Source organism: Sus scrofa, chromosome 13 (assembly GCF_054392235.1).
Source record: "Sus scrofa isolate SSC_HxYL_T2T_F1_AM1 chromosome 13, Sscrofa_HxYL_maternal_Yorkshire_Landrace_v2.0, whole genome shotgun sequence".
In the NCBI taxonomy this organism is placed as follows: Eukaryota; Metazoa; Chordata; class Mammalia; order Artiodactyla; family Suidae; genus Sus; species Sus scrofa.
Genome location: NC_139395.1, coordinates 44,723,729 through 44,741,977, shown reverse-complemented (window position 1 = coordinate 44,741,977; position 18,249 = coordinate 44,723,729). Strand labels below are relative to the sequence as shown.

General features: G+C 38.7%; 1 protein-coding gene across 22 annotated transcripts in view; it reads left to right on the top strand.

Moving 5' to 3' along the window:
• The window catches only part of SETD2 (SET domain containing 2, histone lysine methyltransferase), a 111,522-nt gene that overhangs the window by 13,781 nt on the left and 79,492 nt on the right, over nucleotides 1-18,249 (top strand). For 8 of the 22 annotated variants that reach the window (XR_014822974.1, XR_014822977.1, XR_014822978.1 and 5 more), the window contains exons 2-5: nucleotides 4,785-4,823; nucleotides 6,464-10,812; nucleotides 13,862-13,993; nucleotides 16,430-16,558. Coding sequence is in view for 4 of the 22 variants with exons in the window: in XM_084988080.1 (XP_084844206.1) it covers nucleotides 4,785-4,823; nucleotides 6,464-10,812; nucleotides 13,862-13,993; nucleotides 16,430-16,558 (4,649 nt within the window). In the remaining 18 variants the exon portion in view is untranslated. Of the gene's footprint in view, nucleotides 1-4,784; nucleotides 4,824-6,463; nucleotides 10,813-11,850; nucleotides 11,928-13,861; nucleotides 13,994-16,429; nucleotides 16,559-18,249 lie in introns of those variants that run through there. The other 14 variants (XR_014822985.1, XR_014822990.1, XR_014822987.1 and 11 more) reach the window with 5 other exon arrangements.

The window sequence follows — 18,249 nt, the reverse complement described above, 5'->3', positions numbered from 1 at the left end:
GCAGCATATGGAGGTTTCCAGGCTAGGGGTTTAATCAGAGCTATTGCTTCTGGCCTACACCACAGCCACAGCAACGCCAGATCCCAGCTGATTCTGCAACCTACACCACAGCTCATGGCAACAGTGGATCCTTAACTCACTGAGCAAGGCCACAGATTGAACCCGAAACCTCATGGTTCCTAGTTGGATTCATTTTCACTGCGCCACAACAGGAACTCCTCTTTTATATATATATTTATTTATTTATTTATTTTTGCTTTTTAGGGCCATACCTGCAGCACATGGAAGTTTCCAGGCTAGGGGTCTAATCAGAGCTACAGCTGCCGGCCTACACCACAGCCACAGCAACGCCAGATCCAAGCCGTGTCTGTGACGTACACCACAGCTCATGGCAACACTGGATCCTTAACCCACTGAGCAAGGCCAGGGATTGAACCCTCAACCTCATGTTCCTAGTCGGATTTGTTTCTGCTGCACCACAATGGGAACTCCTCAGACTAATAGTCTTTCTATCATTTTATTTTACCCTTTGTTATTTCTCTGTGAGGGTTGCATCTTCCTTGTCAACTTGCCATATTTCTTTGTCTTAGAGCCTAAGATTTGACATCTTCCAATGAGCTATTGATGGCACTTAACAGCTGTCTGTGATGATTAGACTATTTTAAACTGTCTAGGGATTGGATGGGTAGGATTATAGACCAACTGCATTTTCTTCTCTTTCCTTTTTTTTTTTTAGCTTTTTAGGGCCACACCTGTGGCATACAGAGGTTCCCAGGCTAGGGGTCTAATTGGAGCTGTAGCTGCTGCCCTACACCACAGCTACAGTAACAAAGGATCCAAGCCGTGTCTGAAACCTACACCATAGCTCACGGCAGTGCTGGATCCTTAACCCGCTGAGTGAGGCCAGGGATCAAACCCGCAACCTCATTGTTCCTACCTAGTTGGAATCGTTCCTGCTGCGCCATGACGGGAACTCCCCAGCTGCATTTTCTTAAATTCTAATATAGTATATCTTGGCATTTGAGACACACAAAACCAAAAAACCAATGGTGTAGAAGATCTGAAAAAATTCTGTTTTATAGGAGTTCCCTTTGTGGCTCAGTGGGTTAAGAACTTGACTAGTATCCATGAGAATGCAGGTTTGATCCCTGGCCTTGCTGAGTGGGTTCAGGATCCAGCGTTGCCACAAGCTTCCACATAGGTCACGGATATGGCTCAGATCTGGCATTGCCATGGCTGTGGAGTAGGTTGGCAACTGCAGCTCCCATTCGACCACTAGCCTAGGAACTTCCATATGCTACAGGTGCAGCCCTAAAAAGAAAAACAAAATTCAACTTCATAGATTAACTAGCTTTATTATTATACATTATTGGTGTCTGAAAGTGGAAATTACATCCAGGTATCTTCTTTGTAAAATGAGGTAAAAATACTCTGTTGTTTTTAGGTTTACCTTGAGAACTCAAAAGATAATTTTCACAGGAAATGAAAATTTATCACCGCGTTGCCTTGTTTTAAAAGATTGGCAGATGGGTGGAAAATGGGCTTAAATATGCAGCATATTAATATTAGTTAAGAGTGGTGACTGAGATTTGGGGTGGGGGATGTGTGAAGTAGACATCTAGGAGAGCAATAAAGGGAATTGAGTGTTACAGATCATAGAGTTAATAAATGTAGAGAAAGGATTCTAATTTAGGTATCAAAATTTGATCTTTTATGACTGTACCTGCAGCATATTGAAGTTCCTGGGTCAGGGATTGAATCCGAGCCACAGCTTGACCCACTGCTGCAATGCCGGATCCTTTTAACCCACTTCCCCGGGCAGGGGATCAAACCTGTGCCTCAGCAGGGTCCCAAGCTATTGCAGTCAGATTCCTAACCCACTACTGCAGAGGGAACTGCAGGAGATGTAATTTTAGTTGTCTATCTCTTTGCATTATAAAATTTTCCTCTGGGTTATGTGTTATACTTTTTCAAATAAATAATTTAAAATGTTCTAACTTTAAATGAGCTAAAATTTGTCATTCTGCACTTCTGTTGATCACAAGTCTAACTTTTGGAATTCCGCAAAATAAGACTTTCATCTTCTAAACTTTCTGATATTTTGAAACAAAAATCACTATAGTCCTATAAATCATCTTTTTTCCAGAGTAAATAAAAATACTTTGATCTAACTATAACCATTTATTAGGTGACATGGTATCTAGATTCCCTTACTCTCCAACTTATTTGTATTTATGAATATTCTTTTTTGTTGTTGTCTTTTTAGGGCTGCATCTGGGGCAAATGGACGTTCACAGGCTAGGGATCGAATCAGAGCCACTGGGAACTGTAGCCACAATGGGAACTCCTATGGATATTCTTGATATGGTGAATCTCTCTATTATACCACACTTCCCTTTGGAAACTTTACTTCTTGTGTCCTAGCCTAAGAAGTTGGTTGGTTGGTTGATTTGAATAATCATATCATTCTTTGGTTCTTTGAACTTGCTATAACAAACTCTTAAGTCTTTTTCTACATGTGCCCTGTCACCTAATAGAAATTTGTCTTTGTGTTGACATGGATTATCAAAATTCTTTAAATATAGTTCTTTAGTAAGCTGCAATCTGCCTACTGTACATTTTTGACAGAAAACTGGCTTCACTATTCCTCTGGTTTTTCTTTAGTAGCTTATAAAAGAAGAAATAAGGCATTCTAGTATGATCTCATGATGGAGAGATAAATGGTTGCTTTTGCATGCCTCCTTATTTTTTATGGTGGAGGCACAAGGGACTCAGTACTCCTAGCTCTGGCTTCCACACTTTCGTTCTATCAGCCTTCCTTCAAAAACCCTATTCTTTGCTCTTAACCTTAATATAATCTACCAAAGCAAGTGTTCTTTTATTAAAAACATTTGTGGCTCATTCTTGTTATTAATTACAGCCTCACAATTTCATTAATGTCTTCAGAAAGGTCTTGTACACTTATTGCTTTGGCAGTCCATTCACTTGGCCACACCTAGGTATTGTCATCTCCCAAAGTGACTCCCAACTCTAAAATATTAGTCTGAGAGTTCCTGTCTTGGCTCAACAGAAATGAACCTGACTAGTATCCATGAGGACTTGGATTCAATCCCTGGCCTCGCTCAGTGGGTTAAGGATCCGGCATTGCCGTGAGCTGTGGTCTAAGTTGCAGGTGGGGCTCAGATCCTAAGTGGCTCTGGTGGTGGTGTAGGCTGACAGCTGTAGCTCTGATTCAAGCCCTAGCCTGGGAACTTCCATATGCCGTGGGTGCAGCCCTAAAAAGCAAAAAAATAAACTATAATTTTTTTTTTTTTTTTTTTTTAGGGCCATACTCACAGCATATGGAGGTTCCAGGGCCAGGGGTCAAATTGGATTTGTAGCTGCTGGCCCATGCCACAGCAACACCAGATCTGAGCTGCATCTGTGACCTACACCACAGCAATTCTGGATCCTTAACCCACCGAGCGAGGCCAGGGATGAGAACCTGCATCCTCATGGATGCTAGTCAGATTCGTTTCCGCTGAGCCACGAAGGGAACTCCTATGATGTTATTGATAGCATGTGACATTCTGCAGAGATACTATATATGGGGAAAATGTATTTCATAGAATCAATGAAATACAGCAGTAGTTCTAAGATCACATCTATGGAATCTTTAGTGGTTTTGGAGTAGAAAAAAGTGTTTAACCCTGACATTGCCTCAGATTTCATCCATGTATTGCCAACTTTTTTCCTCTTCATTACTTCATTTTGTATGGCTACCATGGCTGGTAAATGGACTGCATTATGGTGGAGTCAAGCCTGTGTTTAGGGAAAGGACTTTTTGTACTATTCTTTTAAGGGGCATTTAAGATAGCTTTTTGTACTCCAGTCCTACCATATAGCCTTTAGAGTGTCCTATTTAAAATACATATCTGGCTGCATAGCCTCAAACCCTTTTGTAGCTTCTCTTTCTCTGGTATGCTTTAGTACACTAGTATGTGCCAGACTTTTGCCTTCTGATTCCTCAGTCGGGACACAGTGTGGTTGTCTTTGTTAGAACATAACTGTGAGCTCAGAGAGCCATGTGCTGTGGAGCCATATGCTGTAATGTGGAGCAGAGTACATACCTGCATTTAGCAAAGGGACTGTTGAATGGATACCAAAACAAGTTGAGAACCACTAATTTTTGGGGGGGGAGGTAGATAAACCTGTGAAACATTGAAGTTTGAGGGCCAGGGATCAGACTTGTGCCACAGCAGTGACAATGCTGGATCTTTAACCCACTGAGCCACCAGGGAACTCTGAGAACCACTAATTCTATTTTGATCTCTAACTTTGCCTCAGATCCTCCTCAGCTTAAGGTCTCCCTACTAATAACATTATTCAAAAACTAATTTTTCTTTTAAGGAGGATTCTTTGTATTCCTATATGTCCACTAAACTATCTTTTTCTTTGCTGTTAAGCTGTGCATATTTCTATTCTTGTATTTACTTCACTATGTTGGAATTACTTTATGTGTAGTGTTTATAGGAATAGATACTAAACAGCTTCTTGAAGGCAGGAACTCTGCTTTATTCACCTTTTCTCTCCAGTACCCAGCACAGTATATGGCACTATCTTCATTTTTTTTTTTTTTTTGGTATGCTAAATATTTGCTATGCTAAATGTAACCGAGGCTATGAAGGAGTGGGCACTCTGTATAAATGTAACTTTAGGTTGTGGTTATCCTAAGGTTTAATAAAAAACAGCTTACATTTCAATCAGTTTTAAGTAATCATGATTTCTTTTTATTCTTTTGCATGCTTTCTTGGTTGGATGGCAATAGAGAAGAAGAAAATGAGGTAAGTATAATTTAACGAGGTATTTTGTGTTTATGCAATTTGAAAACATTCAAAATTCAGCTATCATTTTGAATGCGAAATAGAGTAACAGTTTTTGCTTAATTTTATTTTTGGATCGATAGTAACTCATTCCATTGAGCTTATGTTATAAATCTCAAGAAAATGGTTTTTAAACTTTGGAGCTTCAGTAAAATTCAGTCAGGGTAAAGGAAGCTAGCGACTTTGAAGACAACTTTTTGCCTGTTTTTTACATATTGAGCATCCATGTAGTATTTAATTTGAAAAGTGAATTATCTTTCTTAAAAACCACTGCTCTGTGATAATGCATGTGAAAACATTTACTTTCCCACTTGAATGATTACTGTATAACTTTGTTTTTTGTTTTTTAGGTCCTCACCTGCAGCATGTGGAGGTTCCCAGGCTAGGGGTCGAATTGGAGATAAAGCTGCTGGCAGGTAATACCCCACAGCCTCAGCAACATGGGATCTGAGCCACATCTGCAACCTACACCACAGCTTATGGCAACGCTGAGACCCCCACTCACTGAATGAGGCCAGGAATCAAACCCGCATCCTCATGTACTAGGTGGATTCATTTCTGTCACACCACAACGGGAACTCCAGTTATATATAATTTTGAAAACTTAGAATTTTGCCATGTTGAAGTGGAAAACTATTCTTTTAAATAGCTAGAATTAATTAAAGAACATCAACTAGAAAAATGTCATAAATGGCAAGTGTACTATCTTTAATTTAATCTTGAGTTTGTTGCTGTAGATTCTTCTGATGTTCTGTCTACAGCATAAGTTATGCCTTTAACATGTAAAACCTACCAGTTCTTTTGGTGGTTTGGCAAATAATGAAGGGTGAAGTCTTGTTAAATATACTTTGTAGTTGTTTCCCAGAGTAGAATCAGGCATGGGCTGGATGTGTGGGACCCAGGCAGACACAGTGATAGTGTGGCAGGATAGAGTAATTTCCAGGAAGGCAGAAAGGTCTGGTCCTCTCTTGGTTACTTATCTGTTAAATGAGTCAGGTGGTTGACTGCTCTCTACCAGTGGTTTCCCATCAGAATTGCCTGAGGTGCTTGTTTTAAAAACAAAACAAAACAAAATTAACTTTCTTGTTTATCACAGATCTGTATTTCTACCAAGTACCCAAATGCTTCTGTGTGATGCCAGAAAACCGTTGGTTATAATTTCTTCTGATGTTTCTTCTCAGATAGGGCACAAGAACAAACTCTTTTTGTTACTGAGATATTAGCTATTGCTCTCTATCCACAGCCCTTTTGTAGTGTACTTTGAAATACACATCAGTTTTTTTTTTAATTCTCATTAAAAATTCTGCCTTGATAATAGTTATAAAACTGGATAAAATTCCAAAGAGTAAGAGTGGAAGATTAGGATAATTGTTGAACCTAGGGGTGGGTACTTTGAGGTTTTTTAAACTATTCTCTATCCTTTTGTGTATGTTTGAAAATCGCCATAATAAAGAGTTTTTTAAAAATGCTTGTATAGCTTAATGAAGTTTGTGCTGTTTGTCATTAAAAAGGACTTTGATTTTCCTGACATTTTAACTGTGATGCTAGCCATTTGAAAGTAACCTTATTGTAGTAGTAACTGCTTTTTTGTTCATTTATAGGCAAAGATTGAAAATGTACAGAAAACAGGTTTCATCAAAGGACCAATATTCAAAGGTGTTGCTTCTAGTCGTTTTTTGCCCAAAGGCACCAAGACAAAAGTTAATTTGGAGGAACAGGGACGACAGAAGGTGTCATTCAGCTTCAGCCTTACAAAGAAAACTTTGCAGAACAGGTTTCTGACTGCACTTGGCAATGAGAAGCAAAATGATATGCCTAACTCACCAGCTGTACCTCTTCAAGTAGACTCGACCCCTAAAATTAAAACAGACATTGGAGATACATTATCTACTACAGAAGAATCTTCCCCACCAAAATCAAGGGTAGAATTGGGCAAAATTCATTTTAAGAAACATCTGCTTCATGTAACATCCAGGCCACTGCTGACTACTACCACAGCAGTGACATCTCCACCTCCTCCCATACTACCATTACCAGCAGTCGTAGCAGAATCAACAACTGTAGACTCACCACCCTCATCTCCACCTCCACCACCTCCACCTCCCCAAGCCCCAGCACCCTCATCACCAGCACCAATAACAGAGCCAGTGGCCTTGCCACACACACCAGTAACAGTTCTGATGACAGCACCAGTCAACGTAGCAGCTAGAGCCTTGAAGGAACCACCAGTTATAATTGTTCCAGAATCATCAGAAGTGGACACTAAGCCGTACACTGTATCTAATAGTTCAGAAGAACATATAACTCACAATTTGAGTGAGCAAGCAGATATTCCTTCACAAAAAGAAGATTCCCACATTGGGAAGGAAGAAGAAATGCCAGATAGTTCTAAGAGTAGTCTGGGCTCTAAAAAAACAGGTTCTAGGAAGAAATCCTCACAATCTGAAGGCACCTTTCTTGGTTCAGAATCTGATGAAGATTCTATACGGACTTCCTCAAGTCAAAAATCACATGATTTAAAATATTCAGCAAACATTGAAAAAGAAAGAGATTCAAAAAAGAACTTAGCACCTTTAAAAAGTGAGGATTTAGGAAAATCTTCACGATCTAAAACAGAGAGAGATGATAAATATTTTAGCTATTCAAAGCTTGAAAGAGACACTCGGTATATATCTTCTCGCTGTAGATCAGAGAGGGAGAGAAGACGGAGCAGATCTCGTTCTAGATCTGAGAGAGGCTCTCGATCTAGTTTATCCTATTCCAGGTCGGAACGATCCCATTATTATGACTCTGATCGTCGCTACCACAGAAGTTCCCCTTATCGAGAGAGGGCACGCTATTCTCGGCTATATACAGACAACAGAGCACGAGAGAGTTCTGACTCAGAAGATGAGTATAAGAAGACATACTCAAGACGCACCTCATCTCATTCTTCCTCTTACAGAGACCTAAGGACATCATCATCCTATTCTAAATCTGATCGGGACTGTAAAACTGAGTCCTCCTATTTAGAGATGGAGAAAAGAGGAAAGTATTCATCAAAATTAGAAAGAGAATCCAAAAGGACTTCAGAAAATGAATCAGTGAAAAGGTGTTGTTCTCCCCCTAATGAACTAGGATTCCGTCGGGGGTCATCATATTCTAAGCATGATACCAGTGCTTCCCGTTATAAATCTGCCCCTTCAAGACCTATACCCAAAACTGATAAATTTAAAAATTCTTTCTGTTGTACAGAATTGAATGAGGAAATCAGACAGTCTCATTCTTTTGGTTTACAGACTCCTTGTTCAAAAGGTAGTGAATTAAGAATGATTAGTAAAGTTCCTGAAAAAGAAAAGACTGAGTCTCCATCTCCATCAAATCGATTAAATGATTCACCTACTTTTAAAAAGCTAGATGAATCGCCTATTTTTAAGTCTGAGTTTATAGGACGCGATAGCCATGATAGTATTAAGGAATTAGACTCTTTATGTAAAGTGAAGAATGATCAATTAAAAAGTTATTGTTCCACAGAATTAAATGTAAATGGATCTCCTGGTGTGGAATCTGATTTGGCAACATTTTGCACTTCTAAAACTGACACTGTTTTGATGTCTTCTGATGATAGTGTGACTGGATTGGAGGTATCCCCCTTGGTCAAAGCATGCATGATTTCATCAAATGGATTTCAAAATATTAATAGATGTAAAGAAAAAGATAATACTTGCATTCAGCATACTAGGTCAGGAAGCCCATTTAGAGAAACAGAATCTCTATTATTGCCACACCAAGATAAACTCATGTGTTTGCCAGTAGATTATTCTAACACAGTAGTGAAAGAACCAGTTGATATGAGAGTTTCTTGCTGTAAAACCAAAGATTCAGATATATACTGTACTTCAAATGACAGCCGTCCTTCTTTGTGTCATTCCGAAGCTGAAAATACTGAGCCTTTAGTTACGAAGATTTCTTCAAATAGCTTTATGGATATGCATTTGAAATCAAAAACAGTTATATGTGATAATAGAAATCTGACAGATCAGCACTCAAAATTTGCATGTGGAGAATATAAGCAGAGTGTTGGTAGTACTAGTTCAGCTTCTATTAATCATTTTGATAATTTATATCAATCTGCAGGGAGCTCATGTATTGCTTCATCTCTTCAGACTCTTCCACCAGGAATAAAAGTGGACAGTTTACCTCTCTTGCAGTGTGGAGATAACACATCTCCAGTTTTGGATGCTGTGCTAAAGAGTAAAAGCACAGAGTTTTTAAAGCATGCAGAGAAAGAAACATCAATAGAAGTAGATGGTGGCCTTCCTGATTCAGGAAGGGGGTTTGCCTCCTGGGAAAACAGGCATAATAATGGGTTATCTGGGAAATGTGTGCAAGAGCGTCAAGAAGAAGGGAATTCCATATTGCCTGATAGAAAAGGAAGACCAGAAGTCTCTTTAGATGAGGAAGGTGGAAGAGGACATGCACATACTTCTGATGATTCAGAAGTTGTGTTTTCTTCTTGTGATTTGAATTTAACCATGGAGGACAGTGATGGTGTAACATATACCTTAAAATGTGACAGTAGTGGTCATGCCTCAGAGATTGTATCTACTGTCCATGAAGATTATTCTGGTTCTTCAGAAAGTTCAAGTGATGAAAGTGATTCAGAAGATACAGATTCTGATGATAGCAGTATTCCAAGAAACCGCCTTCAGTCTGTTGTGGTTGTGCCAAAGAATTCTACTTTGCCCATGGAAGAAACAAGTCCTTGTTCTTCTCGGAGCAGTCAGAGTTACAGACACTATTCTGACCACTGGGAAGATGAGAGATTGGAGACAAGAAGACATTCATATGAGGAAAAATTTGAGAGTATAACAAGTAAATCTTGCGCTCAGACTGAGAAGTTCTTCCTTCATAAAGGAACAGAGAAGAATCCAGAAATTTCTTTTACACACCCCAGCCGAAAACAAGTAGATAATCACCTGCCTGAAATTACTCATCCTCAGAGTGATGGGGTTGATAGTACAAGTCATACAGATGTGAAATCTGACTCCCTTGGTCGTCCAAATTCTGAGGAAATGGTGAAAGCCAAAATAGCTTCTAGGCAGCAAGAAGAGCTACCAGTTTATTCTTCTGATGATTTTGAAGATGTCCCAAATAAGTCTCGGCAACAGGCCACTTTCCCTAAGAGGCCAGATAGTAGACTGGGAAAAACAGAGTTGAATTTTTCTTCTTGTGAGATCTCCCGGGTGGATGGTTTCCGTTCATCAGAAGAACTCAGAAATCTTGGGTGGGACTTCTCTCACCAAGAAAAGCCTACTACCACATATCAGCAACCTGACAGCAGTTATGGATCCTGTGGTGGACACAAGTATCAGCAAAACACAGAACAGTATGGTGGGACACGTAATTACTGGCAGGGCAATGGCTACTGGGATCCAAGATCAGCAGGTAGACCTCCTGGAACTGGGGTTGTATATGATCAAATTCAAGGACAGGTACCAGATTCCTTAACAGATGATCGTGAAGAGGAGGAGAATTGGGATCAACATGGAGGATCTCACTTTTCAAACCAGTCCAATAAATTTTTTCTATCACTTCAGAAGGACAAGGGGACAGTGCAGGCACCTGAAATAAGTAGCAATTCCATTAAAGACTCTTTAGCTGTGAATGAAAAGAAAGATCTTTCAAAAAACTTAGAAAGAAATGATATGAAAGATAGAGGGCCTCTTAAAAAAAGGAGACAGGAATTGGACAGTGAATCTGAAAGTGATAGTGAGCTTCAGGACAGAAAGAAAGTTAGAGTGGAGGTAGAGCAGGGAGAGACAGCAGTGCCCCTAGGCTCAGCACTGGTTGGTCCTTCTTGTGTTATGGAGGACTTCAGGGACCCACAGCGGTGGAAGGAATATGCCAAGCAAGGGAAGATGCCTTGTTACTTTGATCTGATTGAAGAAAATGTTTATTTAACAGAAAGGTAAGCCAAGTTCATACTTGTCTGACAAGTTTTAGCCTCGTTTTGTGGAGAAAAAAATAGCTTTCAAAAGCTCAGAATATATGAGCTCAATTGTGTGAAATATAATTGTAAGTGTGAAATGTAAATTAAAAAACCTGAAAAGTATATTTAGAGAGTTCCTGTTGTGCTCAGCAGTAATGAACCCAACTAGTATCCATGAGGATGCAGGTTGGATTCCTAGCCCTGTTCAGTGGGTTAAGGATCTGGCATTTCCATGAGCTGCGGTGTAGGTCAAAGATGAAGTTTGGATCTGGTGTGGCTGTGGCTGTGGCAGCAGCTGCAGCTCTGATTTAACCCCTGGCCTGGGAACTTCCATATGCCTTGGGTATGGCCCAAAAAAAAAAAAAAAAAAGAGAGAGTGAGAGACATAAAAAGTATATTAACCTATTTACATTTGATGGCATAGAGTCCCTCCTATAATTTTTTTCCCCAGGAAGGGGATGTCTAATTTTTTTTTGTCCTTTTACCCCTTTAGTTCTAAAAGTACATTTTTTTTAAAGTATATAGACCTGCCCAGTTTTTCCTAAATTTCTTTTTCATATGAAACTGTGGCAGAAAGTGAAATAAAACTCCTACAAAATAATCTGCTGTTAGAAAAGAAAAAAATAGTTATGTTGGATTTTTTTTCCTTACTTCATTCTGGACATTTGGAAAAATATCTTTAGGTACTTTATAACGCTGGAACTAGATTAATACATAATTTTCTTTCAACATGCTTTAAAATCTATTGCTAATAGATGAAACTTGGCAATAGTATAACAGGTTTTTAGGAAATAAGTGGTAAAGTGGTTTACCACAAATCCCTACCATAAACAAGGTATAATGAGAGTAAGATAATGAAAACATACTCCTCTAGAGCAGAGCTTCTCATTTGGCTTGCTTTCATCTCTCTTTGATAATCTCATTTTCCAAATGTAATATATGTTGAATATGCATTTTTTTTTTTTAAAAATTATAGTCTCCTAACCACCTACCTCCTTTTGGAAATTTCTCCTCTAGTTGAGAGTCATCCTAGCCATCATCCCTTTAAGCATTCAAAATTTTTTAAAATGAAGACATTTTCCACTGTGGATAAGGTAAAAGACTTCATTTTAAAATTAGACCAGTTAGAAGTTTTTCCTATTAAAAAAAAAACTTTCTTTTTAATGATAAAGAGAACCTCTTACAATTATGTTCATTTCTATCTAGTTGTAAATTAGGTTAAATTCGAAATGTTGGATATTTTAAGTAGTACTCCTTAGGAATTGTGTGAGTAGAGTGATGCAACTTATAGGCTTTTTGTAAAAGAATAAAAATAAAATTAATCAACCCACCTTCTGGATTTTATTCAATACTGAGTTTCATGTATACATAAGACTGCATGTAATAGATTTGGTTGGTGTTAGACATTGGAAGGCCTTTTTGAAGTGGGAAGCATTTATACATATTCAATATTTTAAAGTGCCTGTTATATGCTGAGCATTTATAGCAGCCATTAGGAAGACAAATTGCAGTAAAACACTCTTATGCCTAGTAAAAATAGGCTTACCTTAAAAAAATCTTTCCCCATTAGTCCTGATCTGGCATTCTGGAGCAATTCAAAGTAAAGCTACTGCTGATTCTTCAAAATGATAGCTTTTTAAGTACTTGTAAATAGATATTTTGTTTACCTTTAGTCATCTTTGGGCTAAGCGTATTCTTAAGCTCATTAATGAGTTGTGTTTAATTGATCAGGTGAATCATTCTTGTTACTCAAACTTAGTGGAAACTATCATGACAATCTTTAGGTACTTTATAAAACTGAGACTGTAATAGAACATATGTTGAAGGTGAAAGCAGGTTAGGAGATTAAGACAGCCACTTAGGGCAGCTGTGCCTTTCCCTAATCTTAAGGAGATCTTATCTGTCCTTGAATTTTTTTTTCTTTCTTTTTGACAAAGATCAAAAAATAGAGTTCAAGACCAGTAAATAATCACATTTTCACTTTTTCAAACTCGGGCATAGATATTTATGAACTCAGGTTTTTTTTGGGCTGTGCCTGCAGCATGCGGAAGTTCCTGAGCCAGGGATCGAACCTGCACTACAGCAGGAACCTGAACCACAGCAGTGACAAGATCAGATCCTTTAGCTGCTAGGCCACCAGGGAACTCCAAACCCAGTGAATTCTGAACAGTTTATCTTCTTCCCCTAAATCTACATTTAGAAAGTTTAGCCCACTTAATAGTATTATTCTGTAATAATAAATGTCTTTTTTTTAATCATTCAATTTTCTTTTAAACAGGATTTGTATAAGAGTGATGTTACTGAGGATTCTCTGAAAGATTTGAGTTAAATTCTTAATTAAAAACATTATTTTTTAGCAGCTCCCTTTTTTCCTAAGCCTTATATCTCAATTATTAGTTGTATACCCTTGATTCTTAACTTTAATCAGCTGTGTTATTATTTGACATTCATGATTTTTCTTTTCTCTGGAGCTAAATATGACCATTGACACATGAAATTGCTCAGAATTTGAGGCTTAGATGACAAGGAATAGGAAATAAGTGCTGGAGTTCCGGTCCTGGCTCAGTGGTTAATGAACCCAACTAGTATCCATGAGGATGCAGGTTCAATCCCTGGCCTCGTTCAGTGGATTAAGGATCCATGTTGTTGTGAGCTGTGGTATAGGTCTCAGACATAGCTTGGATCCCAAGTTGCTGTGGCTGTGGCCGGCAGCTACAGCTCCAGTTTGACCCTTCGTCTGGGAACCTCCATGTATATGCCGAGAGTGCGGTCCTAAAAAGATAGACTTACCCCATCCTCCCATTGGCCAGGGCTGAGGATGTCTCTTTCACCTACTTTGCAACACAGTTCTTAGTGTTCTCATTCTCACAAATGTTTAGGAATTAGATGTTCTCTTATTTTTGAATGACTGACTTAATCAGAATCATAAAATATGAAACTAATGAGATTTAGTATGTTTTTGATCATATATTTTGTACCCTTGCCAGGACATTTATTTAACCAATTTTAATACAATTTTACTCAATAGAAAGAAGAATAAATCCCATCGGGATATTAAGCGAATGCAGTGTGAGTGTACACCTCTTTCTAAAGATGAAAGAGCTCAAGGTGAAATAGCTTGTGGGGAAGATTGTCTTAATCGACTCCTCATGATTGAATGGTAAGTAAATTAGAACGCTCTACTATTGCTCAGTCTATTAAATGTCTCTATTAAAAAGAATTATTAAGAGTAAAATTTAACTTTTCTTCTTCTACCTGTTGTTGAGTATTTAAGAGCAGCGAAACCTCTGCTGTATAATAGTGTTTATAAGGAGACAGATTTCTCTTGCATTGTATGTTAATTATAGTACACACTTCTGATTCTAACATAGTTTATTAATTTTTGTACACTCTTTTTATCTCTAAGGTTCATGTCCTGAAGTGTTGGTATTTTTTGCTTTTACTGTAAGCTAAAACCCTAACATTTCACAAATGCTTAAAGTAAAATATCTTGCTCTCCTAGACCTCAGCTCCTCTGTTTGTAGACTTTCCAGATAATTTTTATGCCTATACAAGCATAGGTATGCATTTTCTTTTTTTATGTGTAGAAATTAAATCCTAACTATATGTATTTTTTGCAACTTTGTTTCCCCTCACCCAATCACACACTCTCAAATATGTTTTAGAGACCTATTCAGAGCTATATATTTAGACCTACCAAAATCTTCCCCTTGGATGCATTATATATTCTATTCATAGTTAACCCATAATTATTAATATTCTATTGATGGATGTTTGCATCTATATTTTTTGTATAAACTAAATGTTTTTACATTAAAAAATTTTTTTACCTATCTGATTGAAAATTGTATATTTTTAACATGGAAAGAATATTTAAATGATTTATAGTATAGACACCTTAGTTTTAGTGTTAATGAAGTGTTTCTTTCAAAGCTCAGGAGAGGAGACATAAGAGCACTATTCTCCTAATTTGACGTTGTTGCCCCAGTCTCTGCATTCTTCTGGATTTTCCAGCCATTCTTGCTGAACAGATGTGAAGTACAGAATTTCTTATTTCATGTTATTCCCATGCTCAAACTTCTAATAGCTCTCAACATTAGGTTCAAATGTAGCCTGGAACCCTTCACGGTACATCAGCAACCTGCCTTTTTATCTTCTTATCAATATCTTTAGCTGTTTTATTCCCCTTTCCTCAAGTAGGTCTTGTTTCCTGTTTTTTGCCTTCAGACCGGGCACCGTTGTATCTCATTTTCTTTATCTATCCATATCCTATGTGTCATTAGAGATTCTGCTTTAATCCTGTTCCCTCCTGAAAGCTTTCCTTCACTGCCTCCAGAGTGAACCTTGGATCCTTTGGGCATTTGTAAAAATGTTACTCCTTTTGGGTTTGGGAATAAATTTCCAATAAATATATTGGAAATAATTGGTAATTTCTATTGTAGCCTTACTCAGTATTAAAAATAAGGTCTTTGTGTCTGTCAGCTTTGGAATACTAAGAATTCAGTAATGTTTTATTCCAAGATTCATGAAGGATGAGCTTTGTCACTTTATATTGTGTTTACTCTGAACAAGGATATGTTTTTTTACCTTTTCAGGGCCACACCTGCAGCATATGGAGGTTCCCAGGCTAGGGGTTGAAGTGGAGCTGTAGCCGCCAGCCTACACCACAGCCACAGCAACGCAGGATCTGAGCTGCGTCTATGACCTACACCACAGCTCATGGTAATGCCGAATCCTTAACCCACTGAGCAAGGCCAGGGATCGAATCTGTGACCTCATGGATGCTAGTCAGGTTTGTTTCTGCTGAGGCGTGACAGGAACTCCTGAACAAGGATATGTTTAATGATGACTTTGGTTTCTCTTAAATGTTGATCAGGCAGTTAGCTACATTCAGAAGATGAAGCTAATAATGAGTAGTAGATCATGTGACTGCAAAAGATGAAATTAATCATGATTGTAGTGGAGTATAAGCAAAGGTTCAGTGATAGAAAATAAGTTGCAGGAGTCCCCGTCGTGGCGCAGTGGTTAACGAATCCGACTAGGAACCATGAGGTTGCGGGTTCGGTCCCTGACCTTGCTCAGTGGGTTAACGATCCGGCGTTGCCGTGAGCTGTGGTGTAGGTTGCAGACGCGGCTCGGATCCCGCATTGCTGTGGCTCTGGCGTAGGCCGGTGGCTACAGCTCCGATTCAACCCCTAGCCTGGGAACCTCCATATGCCGAGGGAGCGGCCCAAGAAATAGCAACAACAACAACAAAAGACAAAAAGACAGGAAAAAAAAAAAAAAAAAAAGTTGCACAGTTGTCAGAGTACTGCAAACTTACATGCAGCTTGGAAATGTGTCTTACCCACTCAGGGAGTAGGTACTGGCTAGATGACAAGGCTGTATTGTGGACATCATCTGTTTAACAAGGTAGACACTCGATTCTAAGGAATCTCTTCATGGTGGAAAGAATTATTGAGGATGGCTCACTTGAGGTTTATCACATGTATGCTAATTATGCCATAAAGATACAAATAAGTTCACATAACACATTTTAGTGTTTTTGGTTCTTTTGCTGTTTTGAAGAATTAATTTTCTCCATTTGTCATTTCAGTTCTTCTCGGTGTCCAAATGGGGATTATTGTTCCAATAGACGGTTTCAGAGAAAACAGCATGCAGATGTGGAAGTCATACTCACAGAAAAGAAAGGCTGGGGCTTGAGAGCTGCTAAAGACCTTCCTTCGTAAGTTATGTTTTAATCACTTTTCATTTGTGTTGCTGAAGTTGGTTAAATACTTTGTAGGCAAATAATTTGTAGATATTCACTGCACTTTAATAATGATAATTGTTCAGAACTAGTTTCTTTTTCACATTTTACTTCAGTGTAAATTCTTGTTACATGCAACAGAGACTGTGATGGCTCAGGATTCCCATGTCTGTTATGGCAAAGGAGATTAGAGAAGGAGGAAGAGAATGTGTGATTGACTGGTTCACATAGCAGGTTAAAATTTCCTAAAGTTCTTTAGCTGTGTTCAGCTACTCACAGAGAACCTTGCTTTGGTAAAATATGCAATTACTTAATATTTCCATGTTTCCTACATCTTTACTTAGGTAACTTCCATATGCTATTGGTAATAACAATTTTATAAATTTTTAGTTCTTGGCTATTTAGATGTTCACTGATAGAGCAGTCCCACTTAACAAGGGCATACTGTTGGATGTGAAGAGGATGAGGAGGAGGTATTTGAAGCAAAGCTGCTAGTTAGTGTAAAATACCATGACAGATTCCACTAAAAAACAATTCCCTACCAAAATCCTTCAGTTTTAGGCTGTAGGAATGGAAGGCAGTGCTGTCCAGGTTGACTTAATGTTACTGGATACCAAATGCAACTGGGTGGGGGAAGGGGACGTGTCAATGCTATGCAGAAATTTCCAGGCCAGAGATTGAATACAGGCCATAGGAGTGACAATGCTGAATCCTTAATCCCTAGGCCACCAGGGAACTCCTGTTAACCTTTTATTTTTCATTTTATGGCCACACTAATGGCATATGGAAGTTCCTGGGGCCAGGGATTTAATCCAACTATTAATCTTTTAAAAGTGCAAAATTCACTGGCATTTAGTACATTCACAGTATTGAGTAGCTGTCCCCTTTGTTGAGTTCCAAAAATTTTTATCACCCCAAAAGGAAACCCTGTACCCATTAAGCAGAATCTCCTTATTGCCCCTTCTTCCCAGCCCTTGGCGCCTCTAAATCTGCCATCTCTATGGATTTACCTCTTCTAGATATTTCATATAAACAAAGTGATATAAATATGACTTTTTGTGTCTGGCTGCTGCTGCTGCTTTTTTTTTTTTTTGCCTTTTAGGGCCACACCTTCAGTGTATGGAAGTTTCCAGGCTAGGAGTCAAACTGGAGCTACAGCTGCCGGCCTATACCACAGCCACAGTAACTCTAGATCCAAGTTGCTTCTGTGACCTACACCATGGCTCATGGCAGTGCTTCATCCTGGACCCACTAAACGAGGCCAGGTATTGAACCTGCATCCTCAGGGATATTATTCAGATTTGTTTCTAGTGTGCCACATGGATTCTTAGAGAAAGCATTGTGGTTTTTTGTTTTATTTTATTTTTTGCTGGTGAGCCCTTTATGTTTGCTAGTTCAGATATGACAATGACTGTCCCTCAAAAGGTGGCTATTACTATGTGCATTTGTTGACAGATAAGGGGAGTGAGGCTCAGAGGGTTGGGCAACTTGCCCAATATTACATAGGTGGGTCACTGGTTTCAGCACTGGCATTATGGATCCAAAATGCATTCACTTTTCTGCAGGAGCTGAGGATATAGCAGCAAACAGCTGGAGGAGGGGGAAGGTCCCTCTTCATTTCATTCTTTCGTTTTAAAAAAAGCTTTCATCCAGTGGCACCATCTTTC